At 32.4% G+C, this 23,216-nt stretch overlaps 1 protein-coding gene across 2 annotated transcripts in view; it reads left to right on the top strand.

The window, feature by feature from the left end:
• Nucleotides 1-10,706, top strand: part of GV1 (nuclear protein GV1) — a 72,198-nt gene extending 61,492 nt beyond the window's left edge. For both annotated transcript variants that reach the window (XM_089639628.1, XM_089639637.1), the window contains exons 3-5: nt 4,987-5,183; nt 5,638-6,244; nt 9,309-10,706. In XM_089639628.1, the coding sequence (XP_089495754.1) occupies nt 4,987-5,183; nt 5,638-6,244; nt 9,309-9,398 (894 nt within the window). In that variant the 3' untranslated portion in view covers nt 9,399-10,706. The remainder of the gene's footprint in view (nt 1-4,986; nt 5,184-5,637; nt 6,245-9,308) is intronic.
• Nucleotides 10,707-23,216: the final 12,510 nt, after the last annotated feature.

Raw genomic sequence — 23,216 nt, 5'->3', positions numbered from 1 at the left:
ATTCACGCGTAATGACGGGTTAATATTTCAGAAATTTAATAATAAGTACGGACAGAGAACGTTTGAATCCAACATACCGAAGATATTTAATTTATTACCTGACACTATAAAGCAATGTTAGTCTATGAATAAGGTTAAATATATGGTGAAAAATTGGATATCGGAAAAAAAAATTTACTTTATTATGTATGAAAAATTGTATGAAAAAATTGTTGATTCTGTAGATATAATATGTAAATTATAACTTATAAAAATGTATATGTAACTAAACTTTAAGCACCTGTTGAAAAGCCAATTCAATTCAATTGGCTTAGCAGGACTTGTTTGTTGATACGTATTAACTATTTATACAATAAAAAAAATAAAAAAATTCGGTGTTATATGTTATCTTCTATAAAGGCTGGTTATAAATACCCACCATTGGTAACTTCTGCCTTAGACAGACTGCATTAAACTAGCACCTCCACCCACAACTTGGACTATAAACCTACTTATGATACCCCTCTGGTTAAGAGTAAATCTGTTTAGTATTCATATTATTCTTAGATGGGTTATATCTAGCTTGATAAACAGAAAAAAATCTGATAAATTATCAATCTTGTTATAATTAATTTGCGTGTCTAGTTTTCCCCGCTGGAGATTTCAAAGTCACTACCATTGAATTTAAATAACATAAATCAGAAATTCTAAGCTAGTTATTCTAATATTAAGACATTACCTCGATTAAAATATCTGCTCAGATAAAATCTAAATTAAACTGGAAAACGTGGGTACTTCTTTGCGTTATAACATTATTCGTGATAAAATCAACCGCCAGAAAAAATCTTAAAAGTTATTTTCATGTTTTTTAAAAACTAGCTGAAGTCCCCGACGTTGCCCGGGATATATGCCTTTATACAGAGTTTTTAGAAATCATATGACACAGTGCGCAAAATTTAATCAATATCAGAATAAATAATACTAAAGTGTTTTATTATCTTTTTTTTTGTAACAAATAGATATAATGATATCCTCACTGAGATCTCCCGTGCTGAGGATTTCATTAACAAGTTATTAAAATTTAGTAGTGTGGATAATATGAAGTAATATAAAATATGTTAAACAGTGTTTTTTTTTCTGAAAAAATTATAAATATATTCCATAGTGTTTTTTTTTTGTTCAATTGAAAGGTTTCAGTTTGTATTTGGTGTCAGTATATTATCGATTTCTAATATCCCTATGAGTTGTGTCCAGCTTTTTTATTTGAAATTTAAATGTTCAAGTATTGTTGTGAGTTTTGAATGAGGGTGAGATTTTACTGTAGAATTTAGTATGATAGTATAGGAAGCTTTTTAGCCCAAATTTTGTATTTGTGGTTGCTTGTTGGATATGTTTTTGACCCTAAAATCTAGTGTTTCTAAGATGTGTGTTAGTTGTGTTTTCTTATTATTTCTTGTATTTTGTATTTATGAATGTTAAAGACTATTGTTTTAGAATAGAGTTGTTTAAGTGATTTGATGTTAAGTTTGTTGAATATTTAGTCAGTGCTAATTCTTATAGGGACTTTCAGAATAGTTTCCATAGTGGCTTTTTAGGTTTAAATTAGTGATTTTAGGATATTGTCATTTGCATTACCCCATCCGATAATACCGTATTCTAAGAGCAATTTGGAAAGAACCATGAAGATCTTACTAAGTCTTTTTTACTGAGGAAATTCCTAATGGTTTTGAAAAATAACTTATTTATTTAATTTTATTATTTAAATATTTAATATGGTCATCCATTTTAAATTTTGATCAATTTTTAAATCTAGATAAGTTACATAGTGAATGTTTTCCAATGAGGGACAATTATTAGGATGCCCAATTAAGCGATGGGAGCAATGAATTATTGAGTTCAGCTTTCCTTCAGAGTTTTTTGTATTTTTTATATATTTTTTGTGAAAGTGATGAATTTGGTTTTATTAGCGTAAGTGAGTGTAGTCTTGCAATTTTTTTATTCTGTTTAGTGTGTCTTCTGATTTCTTAAATGTTTCTGCCCAATTATTCCCATTTATTAGAACAACCTTATCATCCACAAAACTTATTATTTCTTTACAATGCATCTTTGTTTACGTTAGAATTTTTAACCTCACTAGAACATGGTTATGTTGATAAGTTTTAAATTTTGATTTGTATTTTTTTTTTTAAATTTCAGTAATCTCTATTTTTCGTAGCTTTTTAAAAAGATGTGAGCGATTTATTGTGTCGAAAGGTCAAAGAATATGCCAATGCATTGTGAGTGTAGAGAATTATTATATATTCAATTACTAAGTCTATGGCGTTGGATGATCCTAGATTATGCCTGAACCCAAATATTTAATGTGAAAATAGTTAGTTTTATTCTAAATAATTGTTGAGTTGATTTTTGATCGTTATACATATCTTAAATTTTAGATAAAGTGCTTAGAATAGTAATTGGTCTATAATTATTGATGTTTCCATGATTTGCTGATTTAAAAATTTGTATGAGAGTCCCTATTTTTAATTGTGAAGGAAATTTCCTTTCCATAATGGATTTGTTTACTAGGAAGAGTTTCGGTTCTATAAGTTGGTCTAGTATTTTATTGTTGTCATTGTGATATGACAACAATAAAATACCAGATGAAGATGTTCGTTTGAATTTAGATAAAATTAGTGTAAGTTCGTGTGAAATTGTTGGTTTTAGTGCAAATTTCTTCCTTTTAGAGTTATAGAGTTTGTTTATTTTAAAGTTTTGAGGTATAGTTGTTTTGTTCGCTAAATTCGAGCCTATGTTTGCAATAAAAATGTCGATGTATATTTTTGTTGAGCGAGAATATACTGTTATCGGTGTCGATTACTTCCAACAAAAATGTTGATGTGTATAAAAATCCGATACACGCTGTCCGCCACAGATACTTCTCGTTATATATATAAATATATAATAAATATAATAATAAATATATATATAGATTTAACTGTAACCAAAAGAAGTTAAGTCACTGGAAACTATTAAAAGTTGCATTTTACGGTAAGAAAAAACCTTTGGAGGTAAAGTAACTCCCAAAAAAAGCTAGCACATTTATTCTTGGAAGGCCTCCGTGGTCGAGGTGTAAGGCTTTTAACTAGCAATCCGAAGATCGCGGGTTCAAATCCCGGGGTGCGCAAGTAAATTTTATTTGGTTGATTTTTGTTATCGCACTATATGATTATTTAAATAATATACGGTATATTTGTGGCTGTAAGTTCTAGAGTGGAAGATACTCTCAGTATCACCCTGGTGTAAGACAACCATTTACAATGGAAAAGTTGCTTGAAATGGCTTTAGCTTTGTGACCAGATCTGAATAGCCAGGAACTTCCCCACCATCCTCTTACCCATTCCCTTTCCCTGCCCACTTCAGCCTCACAACATGCCCCAATTGGGGTTTGCCCTAGTCAACCATTGGCTCCAGATGGTTGGGAGCAGTTGGGACTCTTGTGCGATATTCACATAAAAAATCTTACTATTAGAAATCCTGGGAAGCATATAAAATATTCAAAATATTTTTTTGGTATTATGAGTAAAACACTTAAATTATTTTCAACTGTGGGTTAGTCCATTCTGACTTTTTGCCGTCACGTGATCATGCCTACGGGCTTAATGTAGATAGATTGAACATTTTTTGCGAAAAATTTGCGAAACAAATAGCAGCTGATGGGAAACTCTCACACTTCAAAACAACATGCAAATAATAAGAATGATACATTAATTTGCGGTTATTAAAATAATTATATGCCAATTTCAATGAAAAACTGGTAAACAGCTTCACCTACCTAAGGCATGTACACATCACCACCTACTTTTATATTGAATGCAGTAAAAAAATGTTACATTATGTTATATCTTTCAAAGTTAAATTTTTTTAATTGAATATAAGATATTGTCTATTTTTTTCTGTTGTACACACGTAGTTCAAAATATCAATGAGGATTACGCTGTCATTGAATGGTAGTAGCCTTACGCCAAATAATGCCAACAGTTATTTCACCAATATTTCACAGTACCTATAAAGGTATTATTTTAATTGCTCTATTGTATGGTGAAAGCACTAGGTGGCATTTAAACAATACTTAGAAGCCGTCGGATTGTCTTTCCGAGGCCAGGAGATTTTCTATTTTTTGGCCCTAACTTGGTGACATTTATTCGATAACGTCGAAATGAGGTTATCCATATTGGAGACTGAAAATTGTTGCGAAAACATTTATTTTTCAGCGTCAAGCACCGTGACTTATTTTAGTCCCAGCGAGAGCTCGTACGTACGTTTTGGACGATCATCCCCTTCCTTCGCACAAGTATAGTATAAAAAAGACAGATATACAAGAATTATGACGTCTTATACGACCTCTCGCTGGGACTAGTAGATATCAAAACATTTTTAGTTGTTTTGTTGTTCAAACAAATCGACCACAAAATTTACAAAAATTTCGTTTACTGTTAGTTTTTACTAAAAGTGTAGATCTGAAGAAAAATTCACGATCTTTGTAAAAAAAACTGTCTATTTTAGGATCAGTTGTTTTGACTCAAGTTTTTTCACAGATATTTTAAGTCGTAATTTTAAATGTTTACTTATTAAAGATATTTTATAAATGACAATCTCTATGGCGGCCAGAGAATAAAGGATGAAGCTAGAAGTGCCTTACACACAAATGTGAATAGAAACAAATGTTCAATTTAGCCCAATAGCCCAGCTCTCATTCTCACTTACACTATCATGAGTATATGATTTTTTATGTGCGTTTTACACCAGGAACAGGCTCTCTTAAGTATCCAGAATTGTTCGACTTATATCATATGGAATCAATGTAGAGGTATAGGGAAATAACAAAACATTTTGCACACATTACACATGTGTCATATTAAATCATCGATACATTGAAAAATGCTTCTTACCACAGAAGTTGCGCACATCACGAAATACTTCACACGATTTCATTGAAATAATAATTGTTTTTTTTGTTTGTTTCAGAACTTTGCAACCTTCATAATCTCCGTGCTGTACGTGGCGGGCGCAGGGGGCATCTCCGTGAAGTGGGGCACTAGCGGGGGCCCCATAGTACCCCCCACGCCTGCGCCGCCCACCCCGCCACCACAACCGCCCTTCAGGGTTCCGGCACCCGCGTGGGAAGACAACACGGGAGACATCCCTAACCCCAATCCTTATAGGTCAGCCCACAAAAAAAATGTTTCAAATCGATCGTTGTAACAGGATTAACTATATTGCGGAGTAATCTAAATAACTCTGAATCAGCGTATTTGAGTTACATGCAAAAACCATTTTTTTCTTTCCGCGACCATTACACTTAGAATGTGTTGAGCCTGACGTTGATGCGGAGTTACCTCTCGATTTTATATTAGACAGTGATCTTCACATTTAAAACATTTGAATAATTTAATAAACATCTAAAATACGGGCAGTGTACATCTGTATGTTATTTTTTCAAGATTTTATGTATGGTAATATTATGCTCTCTAAAAAAACAGACGACGAAAATAGTTTTTAGGTCCTCTAAAATTTTCAAAATAAAAATATATCATTTCGATTATGTCTATTGCGATACCAAACACCCTTACTACTGTTATAAAAAAGAAGAGTGCTAACAATTTTTTTTTTCACCAGGGTTCCTGTTTTCCCCCAACTGGCGCACTACTTCCCCACAAGGACGCCCCCCACCGTTCAGGCCCCAACGACCCCGCGGCCCGCTGCCACCCATCAACCCTCAGGCCAACTGCAACCCGCCTCTCCCCCGAGATACACCCACATCGTCTACAGTCCCAAGATACAATCTCCTCAACCTCCCCTATCTACCACGACCCTTTCACCCATCAAGTCTTTCATCAGTGCCTACGCTCAAACCACTAAAGCCCCTCAAACACAAAACACACAGCAACAACAAAACAACAATCAACAACCCAAACAAGAATCTTACAGACCTGAACCCAATTACCAAAACTTGGAATCCAGGAACGATAACTTCTACGGAAATCGTTACCAAGTCCCAGAACTCGGTGTTAAATACGTTCCTGGGTATGGTTACAAATATTTTACCGCTGAACAAGATCAGGACCCCAGAAAATATGACAGGTCATACAAGAACGATTATCATAACAAGCATAATGCTATTGAAACTAATGATATCTTCGGAGAGAGGCTGCACCAAAATGACTTAGATTTGAGCTACGAGAAAACGATGACTCTCAGAGTTAAAAAATCCCCAACGCAACAGGTAAGCCAAATTTATTGATTAATCATCAAAACCAAAAAATTAAAATTCACACCAAACCATTTTTGGTTATTGATTATTCAATCAATAACTGACCTCGGAGAGACGGATCTATTATTTTAAGCATTTGACCTACGTATGTTGTGCATGTAATTAAATCTGTACTCATAAATATTTTTTTCCTCATGGCTACAAAAAATTTGTTGTTTACTCTAAAATTCATTACCATCCTCACCATAAAATTATTATTACTAAATTGACCCTCAAATTAATTACCACATATCCGAATTAGGTGTGTAGTCGTACATTTTTGGTAAGAATGCCTTTTTGATGATATCACATTTTTTTTTAAGCAAAATCATCTTGCCTAATCCCATTATTATTTTAATACTTCGAAGCTTATAAAATAAAAAAGCTAAATCTTTTAAAAGATTTAAAAATAAAGACTGTAAAAGAGCTAAAGCTGTAATGGAGGTAGACTGTAAATAAAAAAAAATTATAATCTTACTAATCAAAATATTAGTAAGATGATACTTAGTTGACTCCTGCTCCCCATTTAAATGGGAGCCAGAGTACAAAATATTGAACTCTAAGCTGATGTTTGTATGAACCTTTTAAAGAATATTTCAATAGACATTAAACGTTACTTATCACCTTTTATTAAAATTGTTCGGAATATTTACAGATGATAATAGCGAACAAGAGATGTGCGAAGTTTGACATTATATGTCAAATAGGTTTGATTAAAAAATAGCCCTTTAAAAAATCATTCAATAATATGAACCATTAATGTCTGTCTATAAATACAATTTACTTTACTTTCTGTCAAGTGCTTTCAAATTTATTTTAATAATTTATAGTTATTTTTTTTATTTTACGTGCTATACCCAGTAATTACTTTTTTTAAATTTTACGTGCACTTTAAGTGACGTGCTTTTAATACTTAAACAGCTTTGAATTGCTAAAATCTAGTTTACAAATCTGTCATTTTGTGACAAATGGTGCTGTGGAAGTACCGACATCTGGGAACTATGTTTATCCTGGATAAAGTGGTGGTATTTAGCAGTGGCGGCACCCAAAAGTCACGCTTTTGGGCGTGTTTTGATTTTAAATATTTAAAAAATGCCATTATTCATGTCGTTGTAACCGAATAATTCCGTTTTTTGCATGAAGATTTTCAGGAAATCGTGCAGTGCACTACCAAACCGAAATTTTCTGAAAATCTTCATAAAAGAAATCGAATTTTCTTAAATAAATAAAAAAAAATCTGTGCATAACATCATCAATAATGTCTAATTTTTCGATTTTAGCACTCTATCACACTCAAAAGTCACGAACCGCCACTGGTAGTGAGGTCGGCTTAAGTTTGTGTATTAGATTTGACTTGAAAGATGTAGAAAGTATAATACGTTATTAAGCTGGTGATGAATTTGCTAACATTTGTGAAGGCTTTTTTTGAGTGACAGGTTCATTCAATGGTATTCTTCTGTGGAATATAAGACCCAGCATTTGAAAAGAAACTGAGAGTTTTTAACTGCGAATTCGTCACTACAAAGTGAATAATTCTTGTCAAATAATTCATTTTAAACCCTTACACGGTGTTATAAATCGTGTTGTGAGTGGAGTTGCTGACAAGAAGTGGCGTCACTGAATATGGCCAAGACGCCGAAGAAATGACATAAATTATTTTTAACGTCGCCTAATACGTCCACTTCACTCGAATGTTAAACATATCTGTATGCTACGATCTCGTAAAAAAATATAAGTATTTACTCCATTTGACACGAGGATTTATTATATTATTGCAAAAATTGATTTGCAATTATCATTGACTTACAAAAAGCAATTTTCTGTAGGAATTTTATGTTCAATGTGCTCACTTTATGAAGGCGGAAATATTAGTTACTTTTTTAAACATTATTATATAAACGTTCACCATTGCACATGTTTTTTAAGTACGAATCTTCTATCCTGTGCCTGACTGTGAAATTTATTTATTTATTAATATTGAATAAAAAATTCTAAATTGATAAGATTGTAAAAGTGACTAGTGGCGAAATCGCACATATTCTTTGAAAGTCCAATCTACTTTAATAGTAAATAATTATGGTCACACGGCAAAAACCAGCGGCGGAGTTTCAAGAAATAGTTTATATGTGTCTACCGCTAAAACTTCAAAGAAACTTTTAAGGACTAAGGTATTTCTTCTATAATTATCTTTTTACAAGAAAAAAATATAGATCGATGGTCTGGGTATTAAAATAAAATAATTAAAGTTGGAATTATTATTACCCATGATTCAAGCCAACTACAGCCTTCTTGAGAATGCTTGGATGCTATTACTTAGAAATAAAAAAAGGAATGTTCATCAGGTTGTACTTCATCTTATACTTGTTGAGTAGTTGAGTCGCAACATATCATAAATTCAGAAGAGATGAATAAGGTTTATAGTGTGTCCCTTACAATTATCTCAGGCAGCGATAATTGTAAGGGACATGAATGTCCAGCACAGGCATCCTGCGATTGGTTATGTCGGTTGAGAAAGCTGTCTCATTTTAACCAACATTTTTTTGGTGAGTGACACCTTTACTGTTACTGGGCAAAGAGAATTCATTATTGACTCGAGTTTATAATCTTTATGTACGTTAGTTTTTTTTTGCTGATATGTAAGTTCGATTTGAATCGTAGGCTTTCATTACAAATACGGAGGTCCACTAAAAGCAACACTATTGCGTGGACACTAGGCATAATTAAAGTTTTCGTTGCCCTTTTTGGTTTCTATTTAAATTTGTTTTATCCAAACGGAGCAGCGTTTGATCGCTTGCTCACAGTGGTAAGCAGGTCTTCAGTTTATCATCATTACTATTAGCAGGTCTGCGACGCGCGGGATTTGAAATTGATGTCATGTGTCTCGAGATATTTGTTTTCCCAGTTAAGAAAATTATTTAGCGAAAATTTAGGAGAGATGATGTCGTCTTGATGTACCTCTTTACAAGTCTAAAACATATTGTGTATCTTTCATTACCTTAAAATGTTGCCTCTTTTACAAAAGCATAATTTTCCACAGTTCTACGTGCCGCATCAGACGTATCAGCCCATCCAGTACTACCACCAACCTCAATTCTTCTTCCCCGCCAACCACTACCAGGGCCGCTAGCTCGAGGAGGAGGGCCGCAAAGGAATATATCATAAATTTATGTGTTAAGACGTTGTGAATGAAGAAATTAACAATCGAAGAAAAATCAAAGGTCACAAAAAATTCTTTATCTGTAATAAGAATCAAGTGCATTGAACTGTTTTATCGAATGACAAATAATAAAAACGGCAACAATTGAATGTTAACGTTCCGCAATTCCCGTAACTCAAGGCCTCTCTAAAAACAATGAAATGTTAGAATTTCCGGTTCAATTGCTATAACATCAGTATCGAAACAATGTGTTTTTTTAATTAAATTTTACAAATCTTTTACTGCCGATAAATACAATACTTGGTAAATACTAACATAACAATTTCAATGTTACCGATAAAATAATATCTTTACAAAGATATTTTCGCATTGTAAAATTAAAGTACCCAATTGCTCTTTCCCTTTTTCGATTGGTTGTCTTAAACATATTTTGATAATCAGAACAAATTCATATAAACTAAAGATATGAAAATAGGGTAAAACCCGAGTGCCTTAGATGATAAGATGATATTTTCAGCAGATAATTTGTGAGTTCTTTATCGCCATAAAATATTAATGTTTCATAAGAATATCATTCAAATCTTTAACATTATCCTGTCATTCACATTTGTGTAAGGTCATTAAGTTATAACTTTTTATATTTTAATATTTGCAAATTTTGTGTTACGTCATTTTAATCGTATTTAAAACAACAAGGCTCTAACTCTTTTATGTAACTTCTGAATAGGTACTTTCCTAGCATTTTAGCTTCTCTTCCTCCCTTATTTTAGCCGCTATATATATATTTAGTTGAAACATTATTTACATTACTTTCCATTAAATGTAATTAATCTTTAGAGACACTTTTAGTGGCTAATCAAAAGATAAACCTTCATTATCTCATTTTTCTTGATTTACGCAAGTGGAGCCCTGTAATGGTAGTCTCACGAACTCTAGTTGAATAATAAAACAATAAACTTTCTAAAATGCTTGTTTGTACATAATATTTAAGATAATAAAAATAATTGGCTATACAAGTAAGTGTTCCTCTCCAAAACAATGAATATTTTATAAACAATACATGATAATATTTATTGTGTTAATTAAAAATGATACTTTCTTTTAACTGCATTAATTTTTTTCTCAGTTTTTCAACAATGTTAATTTTTATTTAATAAAGTAAATAGAAAATCAACTTCTCAAAACAGAGACATTATATATTTGATAATGGATATGTCCTTGATTTCGAATAAGTCGAATTAGTGCTATAATTTTTTACACTTACTGATTAAAATAGTATTTATTTGATTAAAATATGAAATGTAAAAATACGAAAATAAATGTTTTTTCTAAAATGTGGTGAGTTATTTTATTTACTTTTGTTCATAAATTGAGATAATATAGAAAAGTAATGAAACATGTTAACTTAAATGTGTAGCCAGTTTCTCAGCATCTCCAAGTTCCTGAATCTTTTTATTGTCCGGATATATTGGGATAGTAAGTATTGGCGTACAATAAGTACATGAAAAATGTCCAGTTAAATCCAGTAAAACCACAGTTACCCATTATGGAGTCCTTTAAAAAAATGTATACACGGAGAAAAATTACTATATATAAGAAAGTAATTAAAAATGAATTAACAGGTTTCCTGATAAAGTTTTAGTAAATAACGAATGTATCATGATGTTGGAACACGTGTTCATGAAAATCCGAATATTTTTGCAATACAGCGAAAATTCTTTGTATCGTCATGATATATTATCAAGGCAAACCGATAGCACATTCTTAAATTGATGTTTTATTAATAAGACCCGTTAATTTGTCGTGAGAGCAAAAACCATATCTCTCCGTGCATTTTACACGTTTTCACTGTCCATTAATAAAAAGATATTAAAATAAAAATAACAAAAAATATGGCTGTTGAGTAAAAAATATTTCCAGATTAATATGTATGGCGAAGTAGGTACTGGTTACATAGCAAAAGAAGTAAAACAGGTAAAAATATGATTGAAAGCAAGAACAACAGGAAATACAGAAAAACTGCACGCAATGGCACCGGTCACAAACTACACCACCCGATTTGTTGGTAACCTCTTTTCTTATCAATGACGCCTTTCTATGGTAACTAACCATCACGCCGTGTCCCCCCAGGGGTAGGCAGGGAGGGTTGACCGCCAAAAAATTAAGGCTTTTTCAATTTGGGAGGGAGGTGCAGGTACCGCCGTTCCAGGAATGGAATGATCCACACTTTTGACTCTCTGCCATAGGTCACCTCAAGTAATTGGTTTGGATTGGTGGTTAGCAGGGGTTCTCGGGGTTGAGTTTTTTTCTGGTCTTGGTGACGGGTAAGTCAGGTCACCAATTGCATGGCGAGCCGAATCGAGAGTGGCCGGTTGATGACTGAAGACTGAAGATCCCATTGAACCAGACCCTCTCGACCCAATGCCCTGCACCGCAGTGGAAGGATTGAGATATGGATTCTTAAGTCACTCCTGGATACACTGACCCCCAGATTCCTGCCTACCTTTCTTACCCTTTTGCTTCCTTCATTTACAAAGCGCATCCCCAATAATAACACATAACATGAGGTAAGTTATTTTCCCGAAGCAGCAATTAATGTAAAAAAGAGTGACACTCATTTATTGCTTCATTCCAAAGATATTATAAGAACGAGATGTGCTATGAGCAGTTCATACTGTGAGGAATTGTTTTGCCCAGTGTCGCCGGTTTTGTTCACCATTACTACTGCACACCTTCGCTTACGCTAAGGTATCCGCACTAATACAGAGAACAGATTTCTGTACGTACACGTCCCGATAGTATTCAAAGTACCCTAATTAGGTAGTACTCCGCCTACGGTCCGGCGGCCAACATAGCACATCTCGTTCTTCTAATATCTTTGCTTCATTCCCATTCTTCAAGGTCTTATGTAACTAAATTAATCGCCAGTTAGCCGTGCTCCATGCTCAACAACATAGTCTAACTTGACTAGAGATTCAATACATTTAAGATACTTTTGCTTTGTTTCAAAGCCACAATTTGTTGAATATTTTTTTTTTTTAATATCTCAAGTACATGTTTTTTAAACTTTGCTAGTGTATTAGTAAGTTTGTTGGAATATTTTTAAAATCCCAGATTATTGATGTATGCAAAATAACTTACAAATCACGTACTAATGAAAAAACGTACAAAAAGGACTTATACAGTTTGATTGATGTTTACATTCTTACATATTATTTATCATATTATGAGGTTTCCATGTTGGGAATGTAACAGCCTTAATACAGCCAAGGAATGGAGTGCGAACCACATCTCTCATGTTGCGGCACTGATAGAAGAAACGAAGCCATGCTATTTATGACCGAGTACTGAGATTAATCTTGTTAACCCTTTAATTACCGTAATTAGTGTGGTAACAATGATGGTAACAGATGAGATGATACTTTAAAATGCTATGAAACCAGCTTATGAAATAAATCAGTTATTTAAGTACTCATAATAACGTACTAATTACATCACTTGAAAATTATAAGTACGTAATTGTGATTTTTATTAAAAATAAGCTGCCGGCGAGAAAAACGAGTTTTGTCTAAGAATAGTTGTAAATGTATTTCTTCAATAATTGTACATTCACTTTATGTCTTTATTTTAATTATATTAAAAAATAAAATAAAGAAAAAAATATTTACTACTATTTAATACAATTTATTTTCAACACGTTTCAAAACCAACAAATTACATTTCTGAAAACCAAGATTAAAAATTAGCGTGGAAAAATAAGTACCCATCGACAAAAGTATAGCAATTCGCGATGGGAGAAGGTAATTATTTGAAAAACAATTGTATAATATGATTATTGTGTTTTGCAAAACAATCAATAAATAAATAAAAAAACCATTTGTTTTACTGTAAAGAGTATATTCTTATATACATGTACTTTTTTGATTTGTCTGAGGATTGAACCTTCCTCCCCAGGGACTGGAAAAAACCAATCGAGCCAAATCCCAATTGGGTAGGACCGAAATTTACATAACCGCTGTAATGCTATCCAATATTAGAGAAATGTATATATGTCTAACACCAAGATCATTCAACTTCAGTTGGGAAATGCTCGTCTGATGGTTCCAATCATATCTTGACCAATGACTAAATCTGTCAGACGAGTCAGAATTACTAATGATTATCATTGCAATACATTAACAACTATGTCACCAAATTGGCAGAAGTTGACAAGTGCACCGATAATCCGATATGGAGGTTGAATTTTATTGAGATTTCGTGAACGTCCACTTTCCACCTGCCGATTGAAGTAAAAATGCTTTTTGAAAGACAAGATTTGGTTGGTTAGGAATATTGAGGATATCTAGATCTGGTGGTTAACGATTCATTGCTCAATTTATGATCCACGCCAACCGCACACTAAAACTGATGACATCCAACGTGAATCGTAAAACTGCCTTCATTGGATATTTACAAAGGGGCGACCGATCTGACAATTTCTACACTATGTAAATCTGCTCAGTTCAACATTTACGAAGACGGCACTTGGTAGTGATGATATTGAGCAAAATACACATAAATCATTTAACTTGCCGATGGCAACAAAATCAATATATTTGGAAAGCGGTTTAGAATCTGGTTTTAGGAATCAAGAATCGTTCACCAGGCTCCAAAAGCTTTTTTAACTCTTTGGTTGACGATGTTTTTTTAACCCTTTATTTGACGATGTTTTTTAGGTTCTTTGTATGAAGTAGATTTACAAGTTTCTCGCTTCTACTAAAATTTTCCGAATACCCTGTATATTTTTTAGATAAATATGTGGTTTGTATTTTTAATTGTATCACAAATGAAATTCAAATAGCATTTTCTCCACCACACCTTGTCCTATTTTAAGTCATTTTTGAATCGGGGTGCTTTCTATTTATATTCAAAATCCATCACCTTATTATAAATCCAATAACCACGTCGAAATAAGCTATCAAAACTTCAAAGAAACAAGTAGAACCTGCATCTCATTAAAAATAATTGGGCGTGCTGTGGGATTTGAATGTCTGAAGTGAAGTCGTTACAAAGAATAATGTTATTATCACGTCCTTATTCGATATGTGTCAATGAGTTCGTGATGGGTATCGATGTTAGTAGTTGCTTGTCTTGTTACATAACAGTGTTTTGTTTCCATTTCATACAGAGTTTGCATCACAAGACGAGACACGTATGTCTTCATTTTATTAGCAGGTTGATCGACGCATCTGCCTGAACGTTCCATGTCCGAACAAACATAATCGTAGGTACATGCCTTATTTTTACATATCATGCATCAGAGATAAATTAGAGTTTAACACACTTGAGGCCTTTCACTGATGTTTCTTTTCCGAATTCCTCCATTAATTATTTGCTGTTTCGACCTTCGGATTTGTCCTCATTTTTTTACTCCTAACTGTTCAGTGGTCAGCAAAACTTGATCGCTAACTAACTAACTAACCATCACGCCGTTTCCCCGCAGGGGTAGGCAGAGAGGACGGACTGCCAAACAACTCGGTCTTGGCACACACTTCTTGCCTCATTCACATTCATACATCGTCTCATACATACTCTTCTATTTTCTGACTCTTGACATGGCCCGACTCGAGTATCTGATTCACTTGATCGTGCCATATCTTCCTCGGGCGTCCCCGACTTCTGCCACCATTCGAATTTGCATCATATATCCTCCTTACACTCCTATCTTTGCTCATTCGCTCTACATGCCCAAACCATCTAAGTGTCCCTTTCTTAATCTAATTAATTAATTTATTAAAAAATCAGTAATATTTGGTAATCTCCGTGAATTATTTAAATTCATTATTTTAGTTTGTAGTACATATTAAATCCTCACTAGATATCTATGTATCATGATACAATGTCTATTTTTTTTCTTTTAGAACAGAGTTTTAATTTTTTTTAATTTTTTATTATTTATTAACCAATAAATTAACATACATTTTTTTTTTGTATAATCCACCTCACAAGGCTGAACCTATTCTGAGGTGGCGGGAGTTTGATCTAATTTTAGAATAGAATATACATAGAATCAAAGATATAAATAAAAAGATATATAGAAAAGATAAATAAAAAAGATAAATAAAAAAGATAAATATTAGATAGATAAAATTTAAAAAAAAAGAAAAGAAATAATGAAAATACAAATAAATGAATGAGAACAAAAGAGAAAAATTCAGGCTTAGAAGGACTATTTTCTTCAAATAATGTTATGTAAAATTTACAAACTCTTGTTTTATTTCAACACTTTTTTAGAGAATTCCTTTCACAGCCAGTTTTATTTTTTCATCTAAGAAACAATATTCTGTCTTATAAATCATAATAACTCAAAATTTCGTTGTTAAGAAATAAGAAAAAAAGCATTTCCTTCAATATATTATCTATCTAGGCATATAAGTATTTTATATAGGTATTTAAAAACAAATTTTATACTCACAATTTCAGCTTTCATAAAAAAATACAATTCGAAAAAAATAAGTTAAAAATAAGCATTTTTCAAATATAAAAAAATACTCACTTTTATAAACCCTTGACCCAGTGTGATCAACCGATGCTAGAGGGTGCACAAAGATGGAAATAATTCATGTGTTGTATTCCATTCAAATGAAAAACAGTAAAATTCGGTTGCTTTTTATCTGCCCATATGATTTCTAAATACTTCATTTAATTGATTTTAATTCAGAATACAAACATGATTCATACAACGATTAAATTCATCTTTTTCACAATGTATCTCATACGACTTTAAAGTTTACCAAGCTTTGTGCTAGTGTAATATATGTCGTATTTTCTTAATTGGCTTATTTACTTTTTATTCCTCCCATAGCACAGCTTTAGCATCTGCTTATAGTTCAGCTATCATGACTGCTACTGATTTATTACAGCCGGTTATTTAAAAGCGATCCCTGCGATGGGCTGCCCATCATGGAGATATATCAAATATAAAACATAGTGTCTTATTAGTAAACAAAGGAATCCATGGATCCGTGGTTTTCAACGGAAAATCGTGGATGAGAACCTGTAAAGTCTGTTCGATCTTATTAAATATTAAATTTTCACTCGTAGCAAACACTTTGTAAAAACATATTGTAATATAATAATTGTATACATATATTTTTAAATATAATGTAAATCACTTTAATGATGTTATTATAAAGTTCTGCAAGTATTTTTTGGTTTTTGTTAATGTTACAGCTGTTTCGGCTTTCAAGGCCATTTTCAAACTGTAGTTATTTTGAAGCCTGTTTTTCCCATATTAATGTTATCTTAATTGTTTAATGATCATGTGGAAGCTGTTAATTTGATTAAATGTGTTATATTGTTTAGGTTTTGTGAACATACTTAGAAGCCGGGAATAAATCATTTTAAATTGGGAGGGGGTTAAATAGAATCATATAAAGAAGTCGTCTAAATGTGGTTATAACCACAGTTTGAAAATGTCCTTGAAAGCCGGAACAGCTGTAACAATAACAAAAACCAAAAAATACTCGCAAAACTTGATAATTATACTATAAAATTTGATTTTCATTAAATTAAAAAAATATATATATAGTATTCTACGATTAACCACAAAAATAATAAATTTAATAATCATAATTGTCATATAATAATTGTAATAGCAATAACTAACTAACTAACTAACCGTCATTTCTCCGCAGGAATAGGCAGAGAAGACGGACTGCCAAACAACTCGTTCCTAGCATACACTTCTTGCCTCATTCACATTCATAATCCTCTCATACATACTCTTCTATTATTTTGACTCTTGACATGGCCCGGCTCAAGTATCTGATTCACTGGATTGTGCCATGTCTTTCTCAGGCGTCCCCGACTTCTGCTACTATTCGCATTTGCATCATGTCAATACGTTTTTATGAAGTTTCACAATAGACCGAAACCGGTTGGTTTTATATATTGAAAATATAAACAATAAAGTGGTATTAAAAACAAAGTTATTTTAATCTAATTATTATAAATATTTAAAGAAAAATCACACTTTGTAATACAGCACTTTTACTGAATTAAAAAATGACAGCCAACCAGGTTTTGCTTATCTCAAGCACCATCAGGGCTTATATAAAAGTGATTTATTACAAAGAATATTTTTTCATTTAATAAATAAAGTTACACCCCAAGGTATTTTTATAGTATTTGCTTCCTCCGAAAAAAAGGTTTTATTAAAATTTGGTGAACCAAGCTTTTAAAGTCATCTTAAATTAAAGCAAGGTTTCATACCTTACTTAGCACATGTTTCAATGGATTACAAATGAGCTGTTTAAATAACTTTATTTTACTCTTAGGAAATCTCTTTTATTCATATGAGCTTGTTCTTGCCCCCGACTCTTTAAATTCAAGGCCCGCATTGCACAAAATATACCTACCACTATCTACTTTAAATTCCATTGAATCCGATTTAATTAAATACTTAAAGGTCTCTTCAAGTTACAGAATATCAAATAGGCATTGAAATGTACGAAGAATGTTCAAAGTTATGCCTGGGCAGGTGGGTGGGTGGCTGAGAGCATTACTTCCTACGAAAAGAACCAGAACACCATACAACATACAACATGTCGTACTCACGAACATAAATTGCTTAGTATAATGTGCAGATAAGTTTATAAAACCATATCTGAATTACAATGTCCCCGTGGGAAGGCAAACCTAATGTATTTATTACGATCGAGTAACCTACTGAAAATAAGTTTCAAAGAATAAGAACAGTACAGCGTCTTAAAAGTCAAGGATAATATTTCCTTCATAGATACATCGCATACATGTTATAATGTTCAATTGCCTTGATTTATTTTCTTAATTAGTTTGTCGTAGCCAATTTTATATCTTTATTACGTAGGTACTTATACATTTATATATCTAATACACATGCCTTATAGTTTTTGACGGCCTCCGTGGTTGAGGGGTAAGGCTTTCGACTGGCAATCCGGAGGTCGCGGGTTCCAATCCCGGCGTGCGCAAGTAAATTTGATGTGATTAATACGTGTTATTTCATGAATAACTACTAGGCGGGTATGAATACCACTGCCCCGGGAACCATTCATAACCAACAACTCTGCCATAGGTCATCTCAATTGGTTTGCTACGTTTGGTGACTGAGATGTGCCCGGGTTCATGGGGTGAGGATTGTCTAGATCTTGGCAGCGGACTTGTTTAGGGAGATCTTTTTACCTCTCCAACTGGACACTCTCGACCCATCTCCTTGCATCGCAGTGAGAGGGATGAATTCAAACATTCGTCACTCCTAGACACACTGATCCCCAGACACTTATTCACCCCTCATCCCTTTTCCCTTCCCAGATCTCACTCTCCTTCTTTCCTTCAATCCCCACAGCATACAGCATCCCCAAAGATGACATAGGCACTGAGGAAAATTATTTTTTCTCGCGGCTTCTGTTTGGTAGTAATGAATGAAAAAAATAATATAAACTATATTTGCGGCATGATCCAGACTTGCCTTGGTGTAAGACGACAATCCAGAATTAAAACGTTGCTTGAAATAGCTTTAGCCGTGGTTGATGACCAGATCTGAAAAGCCAGGTACTTTCCCGTCTTCCTCTTCCCCGTCTCCTTCCCCTCCCCCTACATTCAGCTTCTCTACATACCCCAATTGGGGATTGCATAGTCTCACTGACTTTAGACGGCTGAGAGCAGATGGAACTCTTGTGCAGTATTCACATAAAAAAAATCGATCGATGGAGATAATTGAATGTTTAGAAATCGAACAAAAAAACATTGTTTTACAGGAAGGTATACAATAGATGTTGAATAAAGTCAAAGAACATAAACAGGTAAATTATAGCTCAATTTATATCAATAATTGTAAAAAAAAACGAATTTTATAAAAATACTTTCCAGTCATCACCAATACCTAGTAGGTGTCACTCGATTGTTTGCAGAAGTCAATTAGTTCAGTGGCGTGCTATAAGATTTTTTGATTCATGATGTTTATTTCTAACATTTGACAAATGTTTCTGGTATTTTCTCTTAGATTTAAGATTATATTTTTAGACATTTATCGTTTTATCTAACATGGCATGAAAATTTTTTACACTATTTATACTTGTTTTGAGGTTTAATTCAATCACCTGTTTGCCCATCAGAAGTAAATTAACTTCATTTATTCATATAAGGAACCTAAAAAAATCTCGCACACACTTTGTTATTCACATCACATTATCTCATGCATACTTTATGTTATTCCGAAATTACCCAAGGACCGACTCACATTATAAATAATTTGGTACATTTTTACACCAGAACAAAAAATCTAAAAAAGCACGTCCCTGGTAACACTGTATAAAATGCTTTATCCTTTTCAATTGCGAACAGATTTAATTGATGACAACACATCAATTCATTTAAATACCATTGTGCTCTTTCGACTGGACGGTGAGAGTTTTTTTGTAGGCCGTTAGAATACACAAACCTCCAGTTTCCTCACCTAACTTTTACTTCTTTACCAAATTGGCTACATCTTCCATGCTTAGAATGTTGATAGCGTAAATATTAAGAAATCACGTATTCTATGGTTCCTAAGTACGTTTGGAAACATTCTAATGCGAAAAAAAGTTCTGGTGCATTTACGAAATTTATAAGATTGTCAGTAATAAAACAGATATTTAAGTACCTAATAAAAATACCCAACGAATAAGATGATTTTGGTTGAGGTAGGCATTTGAAGCAGAAGAACGAAGATTGCATTATTTATTTTATGCTAGTATTAATTTTGAAATAATGATCGTATTTTTTAAATTTATTTATTTGAATATCATTATAGGCACTAGCTGTATGGGGCCATTTATTTAATTCAACTGTCACATATTTTGCGTTTTTTAGGAACCATCATGTTGTGAATGATAATAAAACTTACGAATTTAATCAACTCTTATATCGGTTGATACCTAAGAGGTATTAAACATAATCACAAAACAACATGTTTACAATGTGGTTAGTATTATGTTCTCACACTTGTGACGAGACAATACCCTAAAATAAAGCCAGAATGTTAACGACGTAAGTGAAGCAGCCGTGCACAAAAATACGCGAAGGGTTTTCCGCAGGGCTTATTTTAATTATTTCCGGTGAATGTATTACTAAAATTTCAAATGTTTCTAGAGGGATCGTTCGGGAAGTTACTAATTCATCATCTAGAAAAATATCAATCTTGTGCCTACCGCTAATTTTTTAGTTGTAAAACGTTTTATAAAAAAATTCATACCGTTTATATAAAATATTTTAATGGTAAGGTCCTGTTTTTATTAATCTTAAATATAAATTACTTACATTTGTATGAATCCCTCTAGATACATTTGAGGTTTTGGTATTACGTTTATCAGAAATAATTAAAATGTGAGCGTCGAGCAAACCCCCGTTGTTATATCGTCTTAAAAAAACGGATTGCATTCCTTAGAGCACAGGCGTCAGGTAGATATGCTATCCTTGTTCCACCGGTATTACAATGGCAGCTGCTCCTTGGAACTTGCGTCATTGGTGTAGTACGACGAGGAAAACGACGACAAATTTCACGCTGTACCAGAGCGGAAATTGATCAAATAAACAGTAACAATAATTCTGCGTTCTTCAGGTGTGTATCGCTCCATTGCTTGTTGCTAACTTATACTCCAACATGTCAAAGCGCAATGATATTTGACGATATTCGCAAAAGTTATGGCATTATTATTTTGCTCCACCTTGTATATTGATGTAGAAATAATTATGTAATGCATTCCTCCTTTGCACTTAATTAACAAAATGATATCACCAATTGTTCCAAAAATATATGAAATATCGAGCTTTCATTCGGTAAATAACTAAACATGTTTGTATTGTCTAAGAAATATAATATGATTCGACTCTCGTCGGCAGGATGTGAGATGTACCGACTCCTGAGCTTAAAAGAGGTAAAAAAATGCATATTGGTCTTGACGTTTTTACTCCAAATATGTACAGGATTAGCTGGTTAACGTACGTCCCTTAACACTCTGTATAATATATTTTGTATGCTGTCGAGATAGATTTCACCAAATTACTTCAGTAGCACATACAGATTTATCCACTTTTTTGTTTTTAGAATTAAGAGTTGAGCTTTCTTGTCGAATTGTAGCACTTCTTGGTGGTGTTTAACTTATTCTTCAAACGTATCTTTCTTTAGAGATGTTTGATCACTGGCGAACCATATTGCAACGATTAAAACTTTTTTTTCACGTTTATTGTTACAACCTTTCATATTATGTTTACTTTTATTTTTATTTTTATAGTCTATCTTTTTCCATTTAAAAATGTTTCGTTATGTTATGTAAAAGCTTGTAATGTAAAAAACTTGCTATGTAAAAGCCCACCAGGGCGTTGAAATTAATAAAATAAATAAAACATATTGCATACATATTGTGCAACGAAATGATCGATAAAATTCTTATTCATGCAATAAATTAATTGGTTGTCTAATTTTTACTAAAAAATTCTAAAGTAGGTCGAAGGAATTAAATTGATACCTACTAAAATATGTGCAAATATTATATAATTTTATTGTCGCGTTTTGGTCGTCTGGTCGGAGCTTTTTGAGCTGCATTACCAGATAGTAATAGAAGACATTTTGAAAAAACAAATTTAAAAAATTGAAAATGTTTAATATCTCTACGAATTCCTCTGAATATTTTAACGATAGTTGTAATATCCTAAAATATTAACAAAAAAGTTAAGCTCACTGGCGGCAATAGATCTAACTAATCATTATATTTCTATTTTTTTTTAAACTAAAATTATTATTTTTTTTTAATTTTTAGTTAACTTCAAAAAATTTATGAAGATAAGTAAAAATTTGGTATTTGAAACTGAAGGAAAATTGATTATTTTTTATATTTTTCAGGAAAAAAAATATCACAAAGTCACAGAAGCTATCATCGTCACTAAAAAGTCACAAATTCTTCAGTCTTTTAAAATAAAATAAACAAATAGTATTAAAACAATCTTCTAGTAAATGTTACATCAATAGTAGTGGGGGGTTAAATAGCAAATGCAAAATCAATGTGAAGGGTTTTTACTACAGACACTATTCGCAAACTTTTTAATTGAAGTGTGTTTGTCTAATAGGACCTACCAGGTTTGCCAAATTCTATTTGTAAAAAATAAAATTAGATAAAGCCCATGAACTAATAATAAATTATATAGTAATCTTGATGTGGTTTTTCACAGACTCGGCGCCATACTACTTATCCAATTATTCTAGCTCTGTGACTGTTTCAATGAAATCAATCTGCGTAACATTTTAAAATATAAAAATAGGAAGAAGTGATCAATTCCTAAGAAATTAGTGTTGCATATTAATGCAATTTTCAATCTCACAGTATTATCTATGTCTTGTCAAGTGGAATTAATAATTAAACAGAAAAATAAGGTAAGTAAATAAAAAAAGAGTTTATGAAATGTTACTCGTTTAAATCTCTCGTGGGCAATAACCAGTTGGTTGTTTAAAGGACACTGGGACTATAAAACAATCTTGTTTGATCTTTAAAATGGTTCAGAAAATGATTAATTAGTTATCGATTCCTGTTCAATTCTCTTGGGTTTAAAATCACACATGAAATTCCGCGAAAGCTGTCATAAATCATTCTGTATTCGATATTTCACATTTATTATGTTGTTATTTGATAAAACAATAACAATCAATAACAACAGCTCTTACAAATGATTTTTCAAACATAAAATATTCCTATGCATATACAATAATCGTAAAAATAATAATCCTTGGATCCATTT

This window comes from Hesperophylax consimilis, chromosome 1 (genome assembly GCF_061612785.1).
Source record: "Hesperophylax consimilis isolate HC1 chromosome 1, BYU_Hcon_1.0, whole genome shotgun sequence".
Lineage (NCBI taxonomy): Eukaryota > Metazoa > Arthropoda > Insecta > Trichoptera > Limnephilidae > Hesperophylax > Hesperophylax consimilis.
Note: the sequence above shows the minus strand (reverse complement) of the source record. Positions and strands in the feature narration are given on the sequence as shown.